We start from the raw sequence: 22,964 nt of genomic DNA on the forward strand, positions 1-22,964 counted from the left end.
ATGACATGGAAGCTCACTTTTTCAGGTCATACTCATACCCCAAGGAACTTGTGGGTGCTTCAATAGAGTTAGAAATTCACTCCCCTCCCCCAATTCCAGATTTTGAATAATTCAAATGAGAAGAAACATCTGCTGTTTCTGAGATATGACATATTTTCTGTCACTAACTGTAGGGAAGAATTGGACTGATTTGCATCAACTCAAGCTCAGATGGGTCATGGTTTAATCTTACAAAGGGCTATCCACTGGTCAGAGACCGGAACCAGCATAGCAGGTTTGATTGGGTTGAGACAATGGTTTTGAAGCCAGCCTGTGTTAATTACTTTACCGTTACTGGCACAGAATCCATTGCAAAAGTAATTCAGAGGAGGAATGGGTTTCTTCAGCCTTACAGCCCCAGAAGGAAACAGTCCATCATGGAGGGGAGGGCCGGGTGGCAGAAACACGAGACCTGCCTGGTGGTCAGGAATCTATGTGATCATATTTTGTCCCACCCAGGAAAGGGTTGGGGAAGGACAAGGCTATGGAATGACAAAGTCTGCTCCAGTGACATACTGTCTCCCGCAATCTTGGCAAAATTTGCAAATGGAACCACCAACTGAGGGAGATAGTCTCATTCAAACCACAATGGAGGCTGAACCCCAGACACTGCCCGTTCTTCAGGGAATTTTCAAGCATTATGGGCATCTGGTCACAAAAGATGATGTTATGAGAAGACCTGGCAGCAAGGAAAAGGATCAATGGAAACGTGAAATATTGATTATGGGATAACAGACTCATCTATATGTCAGGGATAATTGTATTTGTTGAACACCAGTAAAAAGAAATGTGAACTCTCTGGCAGTAAAGTATGAACTATGAGTACCTATCATCAGTGTGTTCTGCTAGACACCTAATCATAACTACGGCTGACAGACCATGAAGGAACACTTCAAGAAAGTTTTTTTTTTAAATCACATTTGTTTATTTATTTATGTACACACATAGGCATACACACACACACACACACATACATACACACACACACACACACACACACACACAAACATGCAGTCACACACAAACTTAGAGGAATTAGTTTTCTTTCTTTACTACGTGAATTCTATTCCAGGGACAGAACTCAGCTCATCAATCTTTGTGGCAAGTGTCTTTACCTGCTGATTCATCTTAACAGCTCTTGCCTTGCTGTTTAAAAGCAATAGAAAAGTCATAGGGATTTAAAATCTCCATGAGGAACATGTAGCTCTTTCTGTATCTCCTCATCATACTTCTCTGTGTTTCATTCCTTCCTCTGCTTTTTGGAGTCTGTCTTCTCCCTACCCTTTGTCCATAACAAAATGTTCTGACATTTTGGGTTAGAGCAAAATCTCATTTCTAAAGGTCCCAACTGTTCAGCGAGAGACGGAGCCCTGTGAGTTTTATGTGACTCCTTTTTTACTGATCAGTTTCAGAGTTTAGGTTCTGCCGAGCTCCTGAACACCGACACTTCACCATCACCACTTCCCTAGTCGGATCTGAGTTTTATCTTGTATGCTTCTGAATGCCAATGCTTCTAGCTTGGAAATTTTCCACAAATTCACATCAGCAAGAAAGTAGCAAAAGGCAGCAACTTTTCAGCTAAGTTGTCTTCATTGCCCTCCTTCATAAATAATACAAAGGTTTTCTCCTTTGAAAGACACAGATGATCTGGGTGTGCATGCCTGTAGCCCCTGCATTCTGGAGGCTGGGCAGGTAGACTGCAAATTTGAGGCAAGGATGGGTTATTTAGTGATACCCAGTCTCCCCAAACTCCAAGCAAGCAAACACCCCACAAAGATGGTATACTTTGAGAATTGCATTTGATGTATGAGCCAGCCATATGAATAATGAATTGTTGCATAATAAATTGTATTTTCCCTTGGGCCATTATAATTACAGAGTTACACATGCGAGAGGAAAAAATTGGCTTCCATTCCCAAGAATCCTCATTTTCACTTCAGGCTGCTGGTCTACTTCTCTGAGACCAATTTGGTGTATTTAAGTTTCCTTTCATAGCCTGTATAAAATTTAGAAAGATAAGTAACCCCACAGGAATTTTATATACATTTCGTTTCTATTTTGCTCAGAATCTTTGTTGGTTGCAAATTTTTCTTTAGTCAGCTGTATTGAATCTTTGGGATTCATTTCATTAAAGTTAATCAAATCCACTTGGGTTTCATTACACTGAAGTCATTCAAACCTGAGGCAATGCAAGAGTTAAGTACACAACTCTTCCCTTTACTGTTTACCAGGACAGTACAGGAACAGCAGCACCATGCCAACAGCCCTATTTAAGGGTTGGCATGGCCATTGCTTGGTTGAGGAGCTGGCATGTATTCCCTCCCTCCCTCCCTCCCTCCCTCCCTCCCTCCCTTTCTTCCTCTTTCTTTTAAAAAACAAAACCAAAACCTTTGAAAAACTTCCTCAATGACTCTCCTACTCTGAAAGTGAGCCTGAGGCTGGATAGGTTCAACGGTTAAGAGAACTTGCCTGTTTTGAAGAGGACCAGATATTAGTTCTCAGCACACATATGAAGAAGCTCACAACTGCTTTCCAGTTTCAAGGGATCTGAACTGTCTTCTAGGTAGCTGTAATCATACGTTTGCATAGATGCCCGCGCGCGCGCGCACACACACACACACACACACACACACACACACACACACAAGTAAAAAGATTTTAAAAATGGTTTTTGAGGCATGGTCTCAGCATGTACCCTTAGGTAGCCCGAAATCCAGACTGACCACATGCTTCTGCCTCCATAGTACAGGGATTAAAGGCTTTTTAAAGAGTAGAACCCAGTGAACCTGAGTCTGTCAATGTGTTACATTGTGTTGACTACAGTTCTTTGTTCAGCTCTGTGCATATGCTGTAGTTTGTGAATGAGCTACTCATGTTCCTTTGGGTGGTGCAATTTCACACTATAGAACACACTTGAACACTGTGCTATTTCTGTCTAGGACTCAGTACTTGAGGCAGGATGCCTGGTAGAGCACAAGGTACAGCTTCAGAATAAAGTTGACCATGGAAACAGAGCAGTAGAGATACAGAGCTGTTGGGTCAAGTTGTGTTTGATGCAGACATTCAGTGGTGTGAACTCACCTCTTCTGCACCCCTGCTTGCCCTTTGAAAGCATCTATATTGCAGTTAGTGCACAGATTTTTAGAATCTGAAAGGGTCCTTATACAGGATTCATCTAGAAGTTCAATCCATCTCTAAGTAATTCAGAATCTTTATAATACTAGAGGTGACATATAAAATACATACAAATACATCAAGTTCAATATCTGGCGATATTTCCTTTATATGTTCCCCTCACAGGAGGAGTGAGGATCATTAACTCTTATATCAAGTACAAATAACAAGATTGAGCACATCTTGATGGTGCCACTATTGATCCCAGTAGTGATAGAAAACTGGGTGTCTGTGATGAAAAATGACAGTGACATGGTTGCTCCTTTAAGAGGAATCTTGACACTCACTTTTACATATGTGCTCCAAATAATTGGAAGAAAAAGCTTAAATAGACAGTCATAGATTCATGCTCATCACAACATTATGCATAATAACCTAGAGGAAACTCTCTCTCTCTCTCTCTCTCTCTCTCTCTCTCTCTATATATATATATATATATATATATATATATATATATATATATTTACAGTGAAGTCTTATGCATAAAAGGAAAGTGACATCTGGTGTATGACAACATGAATTAACCTTGGAGACATCATGTGAGGTCACATGATGTGAAATAAGCCAGGTACAAATGGATAAAAGGTCCCTTGATTCCACATAGTACCTTAGAGAAGTCACGTTCACAGAGACAGAGGGGAAGGAGATGGCAGAAGGCAGGAGGAGCTGTTGCTTAATCCATATAGAGTTTCAGTTGGAGAAGTTGAAAATTGCCGCAGATACCGTTCAACACACAACAGCAGCAACAATAACTCGCTGAATGTTTTTTTCTCAGGATTTTGAATGGTCCAAGCACAAAGAAATGTTAGCAGCCATGAACATACATGGGCATGCTCTGATAATTATACATGGTATACACATGCCACTCTCTGTTTCGTAAATGAACAACTACTGTGTGTTAATGAAAATAAAATAGGAATAAGCTGAAGTATCTGGAACAAATAAATGGAAGGAAAATCAAGATGTCTATTAAAATTGAAAGAAATTTATAAAGAGTTATGTTTGTGAATTGCAAGATTCAAAATTATAAAGATATCAGTTTTCCTAAGTTGATATATAAGTTCCCAGTAGGTTTTTCTTGAAATGTGTATTTACTTTATTTTATGTGTATCATATACTTGCCTGGTGCCTGTGGAGGCCAGAAGAGGGCACCAGATCCTCTGGAACTGGAGTGACAGACAGTCATGATCTCCATCTGGGTGCTGGGAACCAAACCTGACTGCTGTAAAAGCCAGTGCTCTGAACTGCACAGCCACCTTTTCGGCCCTCAATAGTTTTAAAAACAACAACCAGAAGAAGATATTGTCTGTATTTTATTTGGAAATAAATGTGAGGAGCCAAGGACGATAATCTGACAGCTTTGAAGATGAAAGCAAATAAGAAACCAGTGGTGGGTATCAAGTGCTCTCTCTCTCTCTCTCTCTCTCTCTCTCTCTCTCTCCCTCCCTCCCTCCCTCCCTTTCCCCTCCCCCTCTTTCTCCCTCTTTCCCTCTCTCCCTCCCTCCCCCCTCTCCCTATCCTCCCTGCCTCCCCCCCCCCCACACAACCAACAGCAATTAAGACAGTTTGGCCTTTGTAATAGGCAGATGAGAAGAAAAACAAGTTGTACTATAGGTTCTGGACTCTGACCTCCCCCTCACCATCCCTACTTTCCTCAGGCATATAGAAGAAGGGTGACAAACTAATAAAGTGCTGCTACTTTTGGAACACATAGCAGGAGACCTAAGCAGACTACATGTCCAGGGCAAACTCACACATAAACAACATCAACCATGTGGTATGTGTAAGGCAAGCAAGCACTAAAATTAAAATTAGACGAACGTGTCACTGTGAGATTCATGGAAACAAGAACATTAACGCCTGACTGGGATAACTTCCCCTGGCTCTTCTCTTTGAAAAATCAGTATGATGTCTAGCTAGCTCTTCTGCCACGTGGCTCTAAGGCACAGTGCACTGGACCAGCAGGATCACTGGAGTTACAAGAGTGTAATTGGTAGCATCCAGAAGCTGCAAGCCACTTATGTCTATCACTTGTAAAGAATGCATTTCAATCCTGAGCTTTATACATGACATTGGAGACTGGTGAAAACAAGCCAACCAGTGCTTTTGGCATGAATGGATGGATTTCATGAAAATGTTGTTGCACAAAGGAAGCCAGACAGAGTATTCCTTCTTGGATTTCCGATGTATAATGTTCCACAGTCAGAGTTTAGGAATGAGTGTCTATATGATGACACTGTATAGGGAAGTAAGGCAGTATTTCCAGTCCACTTTTGTGTTATAGCACAACACCTGAAGCTGGAACTTTATAAGGAAACAAGAGTTACATTGGCTCACAGTTCTGAGGTGGAAGAATTCCAGCTTGGGCATGTGCATCTGGAGCGCGTCTCCTCCCATGGCCTGGGATGGTGTGAGGGATCTTAACTGGTAGTGTGTGGGAGCAAGGAGAATGTCGTGTGGTTTGGGGCTCAGGGGAAGCGCTGAACTTGGCCTCGGCAACCTGGTTTTTGTTGTCCTGTGGGACCTACTCACTCCAGAGACATGAGCCTAATCCCTTTTAATGGTGCCTCATGACTTATGCGTCTTCTTTCAAGACCCACCTCTCAAATGTTCCACCATTTTCCCAGTCCCACACTGGGGACCATGCTTCTAGCACATGTATTTAAGGGAACAGATCATACTCAAACCAAAGCAGGAAGAAAGGATTCTAAAAGTTAGGGCAGTAAGTTTCTTGGTCATGGGCAGGAAGGATGTGGTTTGGAACTGGGAAAGGAGCAACAGTGGAGGGGGAGGGTCTGTGGAGATGGAAATATTTCTTAACTCGATGCATAATAATTAAGTAGTAGGGATTGTGCAGTTGTTGTTGTTTGTTGGCATGCCTTTTTTGAGACAGGGTATCTCTATGTAGTCCTGGCTGTCCAGGAATGTACTATGTGGACCAAGCTGGTCTCAAACCCAGAGATTTGCCTGCCTCCAGCGATGGGATTAAAGGCATGTGCCACCACATCCACCTTTTTTTTTTTCATCTTCACAAATATTTTATTTATTCTTCGTGAGTTTTACATCATGCACCCCAGTTCTGCTCACCTGCCTGTCCCCTCATATCTGCCTCTTGCAACCTCCCACCCAAAATAACACACACACACACACACACACACACACACACACACACACACACACAGACCACACACACAGAATAGAAAAACATCGCATTGTGGAAACTGTAGTGTATCACAGTATATCCCTCTGTCCACACATCTTCAATTGCAATGAGTCACTGGTCTGGTTCGAGGTCTCTGGCTTCTGTGACACCATCAATATTGGATCCTCACTGGGACTCCTCCTGGTTATCCAGCTGTTGCCTCGTGTCAAACAGAAATCCCACAGCTTTGCATCAGCAAGACTGGCCCTTTCATGAGTCTCATTCATTCACAGATGACGTAGAGTTTTCAGGTGGGCCAACTTAGAGACCTGGGTTTGGGCATGGATGGTAGCTGAGCTGATCAACATGCTAGCTTTCCCTTATGAGCACCACCAGAGCGAGCTTTCCAGCATTTCTTTGGCTAGGCCAACCTATACTGCCATTGGTAGGTGGCAGGATCTCCACTGTATTGCCCAGTTCGAAATGCAGAGCCCTGTCTCCCAAGTGCTGCAGCTGGCAAGGGACAGGACTAGCCCACCAGCTCTCATGGGCCAGTGGGGAGGTGCCGGGATCAGCTTTCCTACACTCACAGGATGGGGGCTGGCTCTCCCACACCCATGCTACCAGGGCTGGCTCCATTGTGCTGCCTGGGCAATGCTTATGACCTGCTCTACTGTGTGCTTTTGCTGGTGAGAGCTGGGGGCAACTCTCCAAAGTGCCTCAGCCGGTGAGGGACGGGGTCAGTTCTGTACAGGCCCTGGACATCCATGTGATTTCTAGTAGTTGCCTTGACCAGGGATGTCTCCATGTTCTCAAGTGGTAATGTGAGCCTCAGACATTGACACTGACCCCTAACACTGTATAGCTAAGGATCCAGACCTGACCCTCGGTGGCGGCTCAGGCTGGGACCCCACTATGGCCCCAGGTGTTGTGTCCACTTACAACAGGCTGTTCTTCACCCTGGAGTCTGCAGCTCCATCTCTTTTTGTAATGCTCAAGCTGCTACACATTTTTTTTTTTTTTAAAAAGACACATTCTTAAAAAAAATTAAAAACATTTTTTCCTTTTCTTTTTGATTATAGCCAAAGTAGCCTGCAACTCACTATGTGGTAAGGGCTAAGGGTATCGGAATTACAGTTGTGCGTTGCCACACCCAGCAGAGACATGCATTTTAAAATGCATGTCTGTCTGTCTGTCTGTCTGTCTGTCTGTCTGTCTGTCTGTCTGTCAAGTTAACTGTGAACCAAGTAGTTAAGGAGAAATACACAGAACTTGTATGCTGAATATGCACATCTAGAAAATAAGCTTATAAAAGGAACTCTCCAACATGAAAACTTCATTTCTGTGCAAGACTGACTTCCAAACAGAACTATTGTTTACAGTGACTGAGAGTTCAGTCTTTCTGGGTAGGGTGGCAGTTTCCTCTGGGATGAATACCTTCCATCTTGCAGGGAAGCTTCTAAAGATAGTGTGTAGGAAGGAAGTGGAACACTCTAAATGGCTTCAGGAAGTTCCTGAAACTGAACAGATTCACTGGGTCCCCATCTTCCCAACTGTATATAAACTTTAAGGACTATTGAGAGTCATTCTCAGACAAGTTAAACTGCCTCAAAGAAACAGAGACCAGTAGAATTGCCTGAAAGAAAGAACAAACAAGCCACATGTAAAGGGCACGCTCTAACCACCCATTGAGCTGCCTGCAGGCTGTGCAGTGCCCCCTAGGTTTTCAGCTTCCATGAGCTGACACCTGTCCTGGGCTGGGCTTTGGTGATACATCTGTCTTAGTCATTTTATTCCTTTAAGTAGTCCCTTCCCATATCCATGGAAGTAGCCTAAATAAAAGCCATCAGCTCACCAAGCTGGGCTTTGGTGGTATCCTTACTTTGGTCTGTTATCAATTCTGTATATGCTGACTAGACAGCCATGCGTGTCTCCCTAGAGACAGTGTCAGACAATGGATTGGATATAAAGTGGCTGGGTTAGTCAGAAGAAACTGGTACACATGTTTACCACACTGCTTCCATGCCAGCTAACATGGTTCTACATGTCTAGAAATCGTCACTGGGCTCTGCTGTGCAGACTTCGGTGTTCTGGTTCCTGAGAAACAGATACAGCATCAGGTCTGACACCGGCAAGGAACTGACTCATCTGCACATTTGAGGGGTCTGTCTAGAGATCTTAGAGTGGGGAGCAGTCCTGGATGGTGTCTGCGTTTTCCACGGCTGCTGAGCACTATGGGAACAGCACCTGTGTCATACATCTGCCCCATGTACACAGCGTATTCTGCTGGGCTGCCCTGCCCCACCCCACCTCATGTTCGTGAGAGACTACTGCAAATGTTCTGATTACTTGGACTTATTTTCAGACCATTGGCTGACGATTCACCCTTTGCTCAGAGATCATGAGGATATGAGTTAGGTAAGCAGTGAGTCTAGGTGAGGGTCGAGTAAGGTACAGAAGAGACATAAAAACAAAATATGCTGAGACACTGCTGCTTCAGGGTCCATATGAGCCGTGGCTGTGAAGCACTTCCCTTACAGCAGTGCCCCGACACTACTTCACACCAGGAAGAGGGACAGTGTATCAACAGTACAGACTTCCTGCCTATTGATGAGGTGTGTCTTTATTTGGGAATGGTTCTGTCAGTCTGTGGAGAACTCTGTAGAAACAAATACCAGTTGATTTATTCTCATGACCACACACTTTTCTGTTTTGGGGGTGGGGGTGGGGTGGGACTTTTTATTTAATTCTGTAACTTTTTTCCATTTCTGAGAGCTGGTTACAAAGAGGAAGACATTCTGATCTGGAAAACTCTTGATCATGATAGTATTATATGATTTAAGAAAGGAATAAAAAATGAGGAATTTTGACTTTATGTTTTAGAGAAAAATAGGAATATATTATCCTTCCTGGTAAATGATGGCTGTGCAAAAGCAAACATAAATTCCAGTGAGGAGCAATTTTTAAAGGTCTATTAAAAAACAATATATTATTCCCCCAAACATACATATTTACTCCTGGGAGTTATGGAGCACAAGAAAGACAAAATATGACTCTATCCACTTAAATGTTCAAGTAATTGATATCTTATCCAGAAAAGTTTTCTATATTAAACATGGCTAAGCACAAATCCATTACTGAATATTTATTTATTTAGCAAATAAATCTTGATATTTTCATCAAAAAGAGACAGGGTATGCTTATTGTATTACTTTATTATTATTAAAATACAGCCATGGAAGAATAAGAACTGCATGGAATTGTATTATTTTATTGGAATATATGAATAAAAATCACAAGCAAAATCTTTATAAATGAAAGCATAATAATTCCAGGGCTGGTGAATTATTATTTGTTTTATATACTCCGACTACACTGCATGAATCAAACTGGATGTTTCTTTAAATAAGAAAAATGGATAGCTATGCTATAAAAAAATTAGTAATTTTTCCTCCATGAAACATAATGCAATGAGTCTCTATTATAATAAGGCTTGAAGATTTTGGTGGGTCAAAACTGTAAAAAGAGGCACCCTGAATTCTGATACATGCTGGAGCGTGAACATCCTTCAAAGCCAACTCTCCCCTCATGAGTCTGATAGACATGATCAGAGGAAGCCGGGGGTGGTGGCCTACACCTTTAATTCTAACTCTCCAGAGAGGTACTGGATCTCTGTGAGTTCAAGGCTAACCTGGCCTACAGAGCAAGTTCCAGGCCACCCAGGGCTGTTACACAGAGAAACCCTATCTTGAAAAAATAAAACAATAGCAAATACCACCCCCCCCAAACAAAAACGATAACAAAAGAAATGACCAGAGAAATATTAACATCTTCCACAAAAGGTCAGCGAGTTTTCTCATGAACTTACTTTGTTCATTTAGGAAAAATTAAAACTTAGACTAAATTTCAAAATTATTTCAGATTGAATTACTTTTATCCCTTCCTCCTGTGCCTCTAATTTTAACATAGAAATATCTTACGAAGAAGACTGGTTGGAGGAAGCATGCTGGTGGTTGGGGACCTTCCTGCTTATGGTCACCTCTGCCAACTGTAGCTGGGCTTGCTCTGCTGCCGTGACCAGGGAGGGAGGCACTCTGTCCCAGATAGGATCCATGAAGGTGACCCAGAGCTGGGCAGAGTTTCTGAGGTGGAGATCTGTCTGCCAGCCTCCATGGGCTGAGTGCAGTATGCTAGTCTCCAAGTTTTAACAACAACTGCTTCTGTAGGCACGCTTTGTTAGATACCCACTTCTGAGACTCTCAAGGTCCTGCCATATGACCTTATCTATTGTACTTCCTCAGATCATTTCTCTAATTTAGAAAACCCTCAGATTTCATTTCATTTTTCTTGCTTTGGTAAAACCTTCATACCTATAAGGGAGAGATGGGGACAGCTCTCTCTCTCTCTCCTGAAACTTGGTCTTTGGGTGGGTGGTGGCAAATGTGTTTCTTAGCTGTTTGTGGAGGAGAGTGAATGTGGAGTGAAAGGGCTTGGGTAACGCCTGGTACATAGGAAGCCCATGTTAAAAAGGAGGTAATGGGTAAGGTGCATGCTGCACATGTCTGAGGTCCTGGGCTCTATCCCATGTAAGAAGCCATGCAAGGTGATTGTCACTTGTAATCTCAGCTTTGGGGAAGAAGCGACAAAAGGATCTGTGGACACAGTGATCAAACAAGGGGACTCCTGAGGAACAACTCCTGAGGTTGACTTCTGTTCTACACTGTATACACACACATACACATGCACATGCGAGTGCTCACACACACACACACACACACACACACACAGGTGGAAAATGAAGAAAAAACACATGAACATATTGAATGTTTCTGAAGAAAGCACTGACTGCACATAGAAGAAGGGTTTTCAGGCATCAGAACTGGGTGAGAGGGGACTCCAGTATAGTTCTCCAGCCTGTAGATCTAGTGTTTGTTGTCATTTATCTGCATGTGGCTATGCAGTCATAGCCTGTTGGGGGGGTTTGTCTGGTGCTGCTTGCATTCATATGCTCAATTCTGTATCCTAAGATCTGGCTGCCCCAAGATGAGCAAATTCCCGTACACCAGCTTTTGTTGGGCAAACCTTACTCCCCATTTAAAAAGCACCGGTTGATTGAAAATGGCTACAACCAATTACTGGGAGAAAAAAGAAGCAGTATTTTGCGTTACTGTGCAGGGAGGGGAGGTCACAGGTAGGGACAATGAGGGAGAAGGAAAAAGGAGATAGATGATAGATATATGATAGACAAATACATAGACAGACAGACAGACAGACAGACAGACAGACAGACAGACAAATAGAAGCCTTGAGCAAGAGAAGATGGAGCAGGAGGTCTTCATTAGCCATGATGGACCAGCAGCACATGCCAGAGTGAACTGTCTCCCCAGGACTCCAGACTGCTGGAGCAGAAGTGATGCAGGGAGACTCAAACAACAAGTATTTGAAGAAAACAGCTGGGGACGTAGCAGTCTAGCATCAGAGAATTAGATTAGGGGTCATCCCCCAGTAATTGAGCAGAGCCTAATAAATAAATCATAGTTTGTGTCTCATTCATTTGAAGCTAGACAGGAACAAGCATGATTCATATTATTTCACAATAGCTGGTGCACAAATGTCTGTTGAAATAAGCAAGCAAACCAATGCCCAATAAGGGAGTGGCTTCTTCCCTTCTACCTATAGCTGGCATGCCCATCACCTCAGCACTTGGGAAACAAAGGCAGGATGATTGCTTCGGGTGCGAGGCCAGCTACAGGACAGCCAGGGCTAGACAGGGAGAGCCTGTCTCAGATGCTTGTTTCGGGGACATGCCAAGAAAACAGTGACTTCCTGGTTGGCTACACGTGGTCCTGACGCTTATTCTAGCAATTGTTCTGCACCTTCTGGGAGAGGTGTCTCGGTGTCAAAGGACCTTTCCTCTTCCGTGCTCTGTAGCCACACTCACCTCCAAGGTCTGGGATCAAAGAAGCCAGGCCTCACAAAGGCATTACTGCTAGTATTAGGTTACTAATAATTATCCCACCTTCATCACATCTAATGGGAAAAATCCTTGTTTTCTTTTTTGTCCCAGAGGCAAATGACTGAACAGCTATCTCGTTTGCTCAAGGCACAGCTTCCAGAGTCAAAAAGCTTTAGTAGCCCCAAAGAAATTCAAATTCTACGCTGCCTCTCCTACCACATACCCCCTCTATAAGCTTTATCTACCCACCCTGGATTCTCAGAGCACATTGTCATATGATAGCAATTAGTGATTCTGAAATGATAGAAACAAGCATTAGCGACATGTAATTATCTTCTCGTGGAAAGTGTACGATCCTTTAGCATGAATTGTCTTGCCGACAGATCATAATTCATCTTGATAACAGGTTTGATGGAGTTACAGGAGACGTGAGTCTGGCTCATTAATGTTATTATTGTTTTCAGACCCTTGGTGGCAATGCTGCTTCCTAAGAATTAATTACTCGTGGTGACTTCTCTGGGAAGTATGTTAAATATAACTAAACTAATTCCACCAGCAGAGAAGCTGGCAAGCTGGCGATCCCAATGAGTCCCTCACTGCTTTTAAGATGACAGAATGAAAGTAGCCAAGTGGACTCAGTTTTCCGTGGTCAGAAGTCAGCGTGACTAGCTTTTCTGTGGTGTCTGGGGACTTTAGAGTCAGGTGGTCAGGCTCCTGTGGTGACTGCTTTTTCCTGCAAAGCCATTTTCTCTGGCCCTTTGTTGAATGCTTAAGAGAATGCTCAAGCTCACTAAACAAGGATCAACTCTCAGCCTGAATTCTGTGTTTAGTTGCTCTCTTTTCTTCTCAAATGCCCCTTGGTCTTTAGGGATTTGTGATTTAGCTGTCAATAGTTGGAGTTATTATCTTTCCTCTGAAGTACCAGAGGCCGATGGATAAAAACCTGGAATTTGGAGAAGCAAGCGGCTCAAGGGTCAGGACTGGGTTCACATCTGAGGCCTGCTGTTAGCAGTCTGGACTGGCACCTTCAGAGGGCTATTTGTCTTTTCTTGTTACTGTTTTGTTTTCTAATGTAGATCATCGTTTCTCATAAATTATGGGAACAACAAGAGAACAAATGTAGAGTGCCGATTCTTGAGAAGTGATCAATAATAGACTTGTTATTAATCTCATAAATCAACGCTCAGCCCCAGGGATAGGAAAGAGCAAAAAGATTTAAACAGAGCCTGGGACAGAAGATGTGCACCTTTGGAGATCTTGCCTCACTTGAGAGTCCTCAGAGAGAGTCCTCAGAGTTCAGCACCATTTTGTCTAGCGTGTGCATGCAAAGCTCCTTTCAAAACAACACTTGGTACATAGTGAATAGGGAAAATATTTTGGAACGAGTGTACGAAAGCGAGACCTTTACAGCGAAGGAGAGAGAAGGGGGCGATGCGCAGCACTGTGTCCTCTGGAGTGCTGCTGGGGTCAGGATGGGATACAGAGTGTTTGAATACCCCTGTGGTCTCCATCTGGTGATGCTGTTTTGGGGAGGCTTTGAAACTTTTAGGAGGTGGAGTCTAGTTGGAGAAGTGAGAACCTGGGAGAAAAGGAGGGTCTTAAGGTTTATAGCCTATTCCGCATCTGGCGTACTCACGTGTCCATTTGTGAAAAACAAACCGCCCTGCATGCAGCAGCAAAGTCTCCTCCCACCGCTCATTCCCTGTCACGCTGGACTTCATCTGTTAAACTGTGAGCCAAAATAAACCTCTTCTTCCCTTAAGAAAAGTGACTCAAGCGGGTGCCCTTGGTTACCTGGGGTGGCAGGGGTGGTGGTGGTGGGGGAGGCTGTGGAGTAAGGGGACAGTGGACGGGAAATACAAGCAAAGCAGCAGGCAGTGGGGGCGGGCGGAGGAATCCATCTTCAGGAAAACACTAACTTCTGGGGGAGTACAGAGGGGCACCGGAGGTGGGGAGTTAGCTTAGCTTTTCATCACAGGCTTTTACTATTTTTTCCTTTTAAAACCTTAAGAGTTTTCTAGATTTATTCCTTAAGAAGCCTAAAATTGTGAGCACACAAGGCACATTGTGTTGAAATGAAGCTAGCTCTACTTAAAGTCTTAAAAATAAGTTCACATTTGAACCCTTTAGATTAAAGCTTATACCTGTAAGTACAAACAACCAGCAAACCACGAAGCACACTGTGTTGGTCGCCATGGCACCGGAACATCGGCAGCAGCCTGCGTGAGGGAGATGAACTTACCTGTGTAGATACACTCCACGTAGGCAGGGTGAGTTTTCATGAACACCTCTTTCACCTTTTCTATTTTATCAGCCCTTATTTTTGTTGCAAAGGGTGTGTACATAACTGAGAAAGCTTCTGCTCTGGTGATGGCTTCTTCAATCATGGCCTGTGAAGAAGCAAACGACCCACTTAGCAGCAGTAATAGCATAATACTTTTTGAGAACGTAAAAAATATAATTACTTTTATGGATGATTTAAAAATCTATATACTGTACAGCAAAGATAACATAGTTTGGTCTTAAATATTCATTAGAATACAATTTAATTAGTTTTGAAAATACTATTTCATGTTAAGAAATCCAATTAACTGAAGAAAGTTTGTAAATAACCACCTGTACCCCAAGCCTGTCTTAAGATAAAATAAAAATTCTGTTTTTCTTTTCTTTATTTCTTTTTTTTTAAAATTCTGTTTTTCAAGGTGTCATTTCTCTTTATTTAGAAAATCAAATTCTTAGATACGACATTATAACCAATCTACTGATGAACAGATATTGGTGATCAGTTTATGCAAAAATATTTTTAAAATACACCAAACCACCTGTACTGAATTATCTTTATAAGAATCATGGCATGTGGACATACATTTTTTCTAATCCCTTTCCTGTGAAAGCCTTTAGCAATAAGAACCTCTCTCAGCTTCCCCAGCAAAGTATTCTTACCTCTGGATCTAGGTGACATGAGACAAATTCAGCTGTGCAAGATGTTTCTTTAAATTACATTTGCTCACATACAGTTCATGCTAGGACCTTGCCCTCCCTCTGAGCTTCCTGTTTTAAATAGGCCACATCTATACCTGTATCAAGTTTAAAAAAGGAGCCATTTCAAATTTAAAGGCTGTCTGTTCTTTTTCTACAACTTTTCTTCTGAAGGAATCTTGAAGATTGTACAAAAAGTATGTCTATAGCTACCCCATTTTTCTGAAAATAGCACAAAAGCACATTGTATTAAATGTCCATATATAAGAATACATAAGAAGGGGTTGGAGAGATGGCTCAGTGGTTAAGAGCATTGACTGCTCTTCCAGAGGCCTTGAGTTCAATTCCCAGCAACCACATGGTGGCTCACAACCTTATCTGTACTGAGATCTGATGCACTCTTCTGGTGTGTCTGAGGATAGATAAAGTGTACTCATACACATAAAAAAATACATAAGAATAAGAAGTTTCTCTGACAAATAAGACGTACCTACAACCAATAAGAAAACCAACAGATTGGAACTGTGCAACAGTGGAGGAGAACCCAAGAAACAAATTATATTTTGTTGATTTTATACATTATCAACATGATATTTTGGAAACGTTAAGAAGGTGAAGAGGAAGGAGCTGACTTTTCCACGTTGCAGGGTTGCATAGGACATTTTTTATACACGTGTGTGCTACACTGTGACTATTCCCCCAGAGGCCCCACCTTTGCACTGGCTCAGGAATCTCCTTGTTCTCTAGAGAGATTTGCTTCTTTTTCAGGTCATTAAAAATTCACATGATTTTGTGTCTCTTGACATCTAGGACTCACAAACAAGAGCAAACAGGATGCTTGTCTTTCTTTCTTTCTTTTTTAAATTTAACTTTATTTTGAGATTGTAATATAATTTATTTATTTTATTAGATATTTTATTTATTCACAATACAGATGTCATCCCTTTTCCCCATTTCCCCTCCCTAGAACCCCCCCACCCCATCCCACCCCCCTCCTCCTTTATGCTTTTATGCCATTTTGATTACATGCATGTATTAAGGTCAGTTCTAGGTTGAGGGTCTAGCAATACAATAGATGCAAATAGTCAAGGAACAAGCAATACAATAAACACAAATAGTCAAATAAAAAGCAAGGCATTAAACCCAATTACATGAACACTTCCCTGATAACTGTTTCTAAGGGCTTATCAGAATGACCAAAGTAGCTGAGCCTACTTCCCTGTCCTAGCCCATTTTCATGTCAGAAGCCTACTTCCTTGTTATAGTCTAAAATTTACAATCCTGTCTGAAAGTATTTATTTGTTCTAGCCTAATATTTAGGTTCCTGTCTGAAATTATTTTTTTGTTCTAGCCTAAGATTTAGATTTTTACGTGAAATTATTCTTTGTTCTAGCCTAATGTCCTATTCCTGCCTGAAGCCTACTTCCTTGTCCTTGGCCAATGTTATATTTCTGCCAAACAGCCCATTTTCTTGTCCTTGGCTCATGTCAGATTCTTGCCAAACAGCCCCAAATGCTCTCTGCCTCTCTCCCGTTTTTTATTTCATTAACAAAACTGAGTCTGTCTTAGGTTGCTCTAACAAGAATGCCTTCCTTACCCATCATGGAATATGCATTATCAAAAGCAATACACTTCTGTCTTAGGTTGGTAAGGCTCTGTGCAGAATCTTACCCGTCCTTGGCTTGCCAGCCTGTTAATTTAATAACTCTGTCTGGGGGTCCATTTTCAGGTTCAGATGCTGTTTTTCTGAAGCCAACTCAACTCAATCCAATTATCTACAGTCATAGCCATTTTCCTGAAAAAATCTATTATGCGGCTATAGCACTTTCTAAACACCCATTCCTCTGTTGTTGGGCAAAGCTTGGTCTTACTTAGTATGACTATTGCTGCTCCAAACATTTGATATGCAAGTGTCTCTGTGACATGTTGATGTGGAGGCTCTTGGGTAAATACTGGGAGTGGTATATCTGGGTCATATGGTAGTTCTTTCTCTCTCTCTCTCTCTCTCTCTCTTTCTTTCTTTCTTTCTTTCTTTTGAGTATCCTTCATTCTGATTTCCATAATATCTTGATAATTTTACATTCCCACCAGCAGTGCATAAGGCTTCATCTTTGTCCAAATTCTTGCCAACATTTGTTGTTATTTCTTTTCTTGATGGCCATTGCTTTGTCTTGGATGAGACAAAATCTCAAATGTGGATTTATCTGATAGCTAGTGAAGTTCAACACATTTTCATGTTTAGTTGGCTGTGTGTATTTTATCTTTGGAGGATTATCTCTTCATTTCAGTGGCCTGTTTTTGGTTGGGCTGTTTAATTTCTTCCTATGTAGCTTGAGTTCTTTGTATATGTTAAATATTAGTCTTGTCAGCTACATAGGGAGTGAGGATTTTCTACCATTCTGTAGCCTGTCTTGTCTCTTCACTTGCTTGATTCAGGATGTGCTGAGAAGCTTTTAAATATCATGAAGTCCACTTGTCTATTGTTGGTATTGCTGAGTGACTGGAGTTCTATTCAGGAAGTGTGTGTGCATGCTAATACCTTAAACTCTTTCCTCTAATTTTTCATCTTACATTGAGGTCTTTGGTCTATTTGGCATTGTTCTTGATAAAGGGTTAGAGAGAAGGATCTAGCTTCATTTTTCTGCAGTTTCCTCAGCACTATTTGCTAAAAAAAGTTGCCCTTTGTTAATATATGTTTTGGCATCCTTGTAGAACAATCAGGTAGTTGTAGTTACTGACATTATTTTTGAGTCCTCCATCCTGCTCTATATTGGTCATTCTTATACCAACACCATGCTGTTATTATGGCTGTGGTTCTACAAAATAACTTGAAGTCAGGCTATGCTCCTTTTCGTCAGGATAGCTTTGGATATTTGGGGTCATTAATGCTTCCATCTGAAGTTTAAGATTGCTTGTTTCTATTCCTGTTAAAAATAGTATTGCAATATTAACTTTTCTAACCCATGAGTTTCTAATTATGTTGATTTTAAGTTAAATACCTTAGTTGAACTTTGTCATTGCTTGTTCCATTTCTCAATGATGTCACATGGCCTCTATGATCATCTATGTGTCTTCACAAAAAGAATCATGCTTCTTACAATACAAAATGTTCTCTTGCCTCTTAGATTGCTCATAACATGCTTTTCCATGTTCAGGGTGTTGGATAATAGATATTACTCAGATGGAATTATCCTTGGCTGTGGGTGTGTGGTAGGATCTGTGTGCTGTGACCTGGGCCAGCTTTGGAGGGGTATTCAGGGGCAACACAGGCATCAAGTCGGGAACTCAGAGATAGAGATGAATTAAGGCTCTTGGTCTTCCTTCAGTGTTGTGCTTCTACATGATGATCGCTGAATCCAGCTGTAGGAGGGCTGTTGTAGCCAGAGTGGGTGTGAAGTCACATGCAGATGTATGACGAATGATGTAGGGAGGAAGGATGCTGCAGACTCAGGCTTAAGGTCAGAACTTGGCTTTGTTTATTTAATCTGTTGGCTCCTGATTAATCAGCTAGGGCTACCATAGGAGAGGTCCACAGGACAACTGACTGAAGCAACAGAAGTTCATATCCCAAAGACTGAAGACTAAAGTGTCAGCAGGATTAGTTTCTTCTGAGGCTTCTCTTTTTCTCTTGAAGGTGGCAGTTTCCTCCTGTCTTCTTTCTTCTATTCTCCATGTCTCTGTCTCTGACTCTCTGTCTCTATGTCTCAGTGTCTCTGTCTGTGTCTCTTTGTTTCTGTCTCTGTCTCTCACTCTCTTTGGTATTGGTGATTGAGTCTAGTGCCTCCTCAATGAGAGGCATGTGCCTGACCCGTTTGTTACATTCCCAGCTACATTTATGTGTCTTAATTTCCTCTTTATGACTCTACACACACCAGAGAACTCATTTTAACCCAGCCCTCCTTTCAAAGAGTTCATCTTCAAATTCGACTTATTCTGGGACACTGGGCATAACACTTTACTTAAATATATTTGACAGGAAAGCAAATGCAAGTCTATCTGTTTCTAACAGCTAAAAGACTTTTCCATTGGCCTTTCTGAATATCTTGGAAATGGGCATTTTGTCTTAAATTCTGGATGAAGAAAAAAATTAGTGAAGGTATTTAATCTTCCAGTTTGCTTCTAGAAAGACATTAACAAGATCACAGTCAGGACAGGATGGGAGAAAAAACTCTCCACCCTGTTTCTTTTCTAACTGCTGGCAGTGTAAGTGACTGCTGGCAGGGTAGCTTGGCAAAGCCATCTCACAGCAGGGATGGTAAGGCGAATGCCCAAGAACTTGCACCAGCTTTTCTGCAAGTGGCAGAAGTGTGGTTTTTATGTGGCAGCTTGATCTGCTCATTGGCATATCTGTGCCCTTGGCTTACTCCTTCAGGCCTTGCATTCAGGCCTCTCTGTGGTTCTCACTGACAAAGGTATGTATTTGCAGGTGAGTAGATTCCTTCTTCCCATTGGGAACCAACACAGGTGATTCTTTTATCTCTGCTCTCCATCCTGGAGATTCCTAAGTGAGTGGTGAGTGAGCAGACTGCTATACAACTCATGAATAAGAAGTGAATTTTCCAGCTGGGCAGGGTAGCACAGGTTTGTTATCTCATCACTTAGGAGACAGAGACAGGAGGGTCAGAAGTTCAAGGGCAGCCTTGGCTTCATGAAAGGAATCTTTTCTCACAACAAAACAATGAAAGAAAGATTCCCAAGAGGATGATGGATTGAAGAACATTTTTATAACTTTAAGGAAAAATGATTCTTATTATAGAGTAGGTATGAGAATATGGGTTGCCCTTGCATTGGATCCTGAAATATCCTTGCTATGCTTTTTACTAGAACTAATAATCTTTTGGACTTTGAACCTGTCTCATATTGCTCTGGTAAAGGAATACAGCAATATTTCATACACTACTCAGTGTAATTACATTATTGGGTAACCAGTTAATGAAACAATCTTGAAAAAAAATTCAGCCTACATGCTTTATTAAAAACAATATTTTATTTTCTGGTACCATGGAGGCTAGACTTCGGGAACTGTGTCCAAGTCCTGTGTCCCAAGTGTGCCTTGTTTTCAACAATAGGGCCCTACCTCTGAGCGGCACCTAAGGGCTGCACAATAGTCTCTATTGCTTTGGGAGCCACAGGGTTACACTGACCAACCATTCTTATGCCTGATACTAAGGTTTCTTTCTTTCTTCTTTCTTCTTCTTCTTTCTTCTTTCTTCTTCTTCTTCTTCTTCTTCTTCTTCTTCTTCTTCTTCTTCTTCTTCTTCTTCTTCTTCTTCTTCTTCTTCTTTTGTTAGTCTGTGGTACTTGGGGGAAGCAGCTTTTTATATCTATATCTACATCTATATATCTATATAATATCTTCTATGTATTGTGTAGAATTTTAGCTAAGTGTAAGATATCCTGGTTCCTTGAGGCTTTACCAAACAGCTTTGGTGTCATTTGTTCTTTATCTCTTTTTCTCAGTCTATATCTCAGACCAACCAAGCTGTAGCAAGGGCGAAGTGATGAAGCAGTCCTATCCAGAACAGTCCTATTCTACACTTAGAAACCATGACAATGCCTGGCATGGCGAGGCATCAGTGAAGGTGCAATTAGTGGCCCTCACTTGTCAGTGGTAATGAACGGGTGTCTGATTGGACTTAAAACACCCAACAAGAGGGAAGCCATGCCCACCCCTGTATTTATTGAAAAGATTGTTCTTTCTTCACTGCGATTTTTAGCACCTTTATTATCAATGAGCTGGTTGTAGATGTGCAGGTTGGTTTCCAGCCTCTCTGGTCTGTCCATCTACATTTATGCCAATCCAGTGGTCTTTTAATAGCCATGGCTCTGCAGTAAGTCTTGAAGCCAGGTGGTGCAGATAGATATCTATACAGATAGATAGGTGAATGAAAAACTAAGATTTCTAGTGTTTTGATAGGGATTTCACTGGCTCTGTGAATATTTTTGGTATTACAAACATTTTAACAATATTGATTCTTCCAGCACATCAACACAAGATGTACTTCTGTTTTCTCCAGATTCTTCTGTTTCTTTCATCCACGTTTTAGCCTTCATTGTAGAGATATTTCAACTGTTTGGTTAAAATTGTTCTTAAGAATTTAATGTTAGCATCTGTATCTGTTGCAAATGGGATGGCTTCCTTCATTTCTAGTTTGAACAGTTTGCTACTTGTGTGTAGTAATGCTACCAATTTTGTTTTTAACTTTGTTGACTTGCTTTATTAATTCTAATAGGTTTTTGTTGGAGAGTTTGGGTCTTCTTACATATAAAAGTCTGTCATTGGCAAACTGATATGACTTCCATGTTGGGTACTCTTTTTCCCCTCCCCGCCCCTCCTGATCTTTTTCTTTCTTTCTCTTGACTGATTGCTATGGCTAGTACTTCTAGTACTGTGTTTAGTTAAAGTGATGGTAATGGGTGTCCATCGTGTTCTAGATTTTCAGGAGGAAGATGTCAGCTCTTGCCCATTTGTTCAAATGTTGATTCCTGTGTTATCACACCCAGCTTTATCATTTTGATGTTTGCCCCTTTCTAGACCTAATTTGTCCAGCATTTTAGTCATAAGGGAAAATGAATTTAATCAAATGCTTTTCCTGCATTTATTGAGGTTTTGGTCTTACTGCTTAAAAATATCCTTATTACATTTATTTATTTAATGTGTGAAAGAGACACACACACAGAGAAACAAGTTGGAAAGACTTCACATTTAAAATGTACTTATCTGCTGATTGGCATTTAGGATAACTTCTGTGCTAGCATCTTTGTGTTATGTTAATCTAAGTTCCTTGGGGATCTATTCTCAGGAGCAGTAACACATGATAACTCCACTTTTCATTTCTTGAGGAACTGCTGTATTGGTTTCCATGGTGATTGAACCAGTTTACACTTCCACCAGGAGTGTGTCTTCATCTTGTTGACTGGGTGGATCACATTCATTGACTTGCTGAACCATTCTTGCAGCTCTAGAATGAATCCCCTTCGATAATGGTCATTTTAACTCATTTGTGTGATTAATTTTCTATTTTGTTAAAACTTTTTGTTAAAAATCTGTGTCCTCAAGAATACCAACCAGTAGTCATTCTCATTTGGTTTTAATGTCAGAATAATACTAGCCTTATATATTGTGTTTGGAAGAGCTTCTTTCGTCAATTTAAATTTTTTTTTGGTAATAATTTAGGAAGAATGGATACTAGTCATTCTTTAGAATTTAGCAATAAAGGCTCCCTCTTCCTCCCCCTTTATTTTTAAAATAAAAAGCTTTTTATTATTTATTCAATCTCATTCATCTTGTTGGTCTGCCTGAATTCTCTATTTCCTCTGATCGGGTACCATATTTGTACAGGAATTGGTCATTTCTTCTTCACTCACATATTACACGATTTAATTTTTCCTTACAGCTGAATAAAATTTCATTGCATGTAGGTACTACATTTTTTATTATCCAGTCATCAGCTGATGGACAAGCAGTCTGATTCAATTTTTTAGCTATTGTAAGTAGAGTGGCAACAAACATGGAAAATCAACCATTTCTATGGATATAGAACTCTGTAACTTTAATATGGTTTCAAATCTTATTTTTATTATGGATCTTTAACCTCCCTGGTAGCCCATCACTCTCCAGAGGTAGTGGAAAAGAAAAGATACTGGTTGGGAGAAGTGGACCTGTTTTAAAAA

At 41.3% G+C, this 22,964-nt stretch overlaps 1 protein-coding gene across 1 annotated transcript in view; it reads right to left on the reverse strand.

The window, feature by feature from the left end:
• The window catches only part of LOC143433801 (spermatogenesis-associated protein 16-like), a gene marked incomplete at its 5' end in the record, with an annotated part of 31,810 nt that extends 17,109 nt beyond the window's left edge, over nt 1–14,701 (reverse strand). Inside the window, one exon of the mRNA XM_076706442.1 lies at nt 14,554–14,701. Coding sequence (XP_076562557.1) covers nt 14,554–14,701 — 148 coding nt within the window. The remainder of the gene's footprint in view (nt 1–14,553) is intronic.
• Nucleotides 14,702–22,964: the final 8,263 nt, after the last annotated feature.

The sequence above is a fragment of the Arvicanthis niloticus genome, unplaced genomic scaffold, assembly GCF_011762505.2.
Source record: "Arvicanthis niloticus isolate mArvNil1 unplaced genomic scaffold, mArvNil1.pat.X pat_scaffold_765_arrow_ctg1, whole genome shotgun sequence".
NCBI lineage: Eukaryota > Metazoa > Chordata > Mammalia > Rodentia > Muridae > Arvicanthis > Arvicanthis niloticus.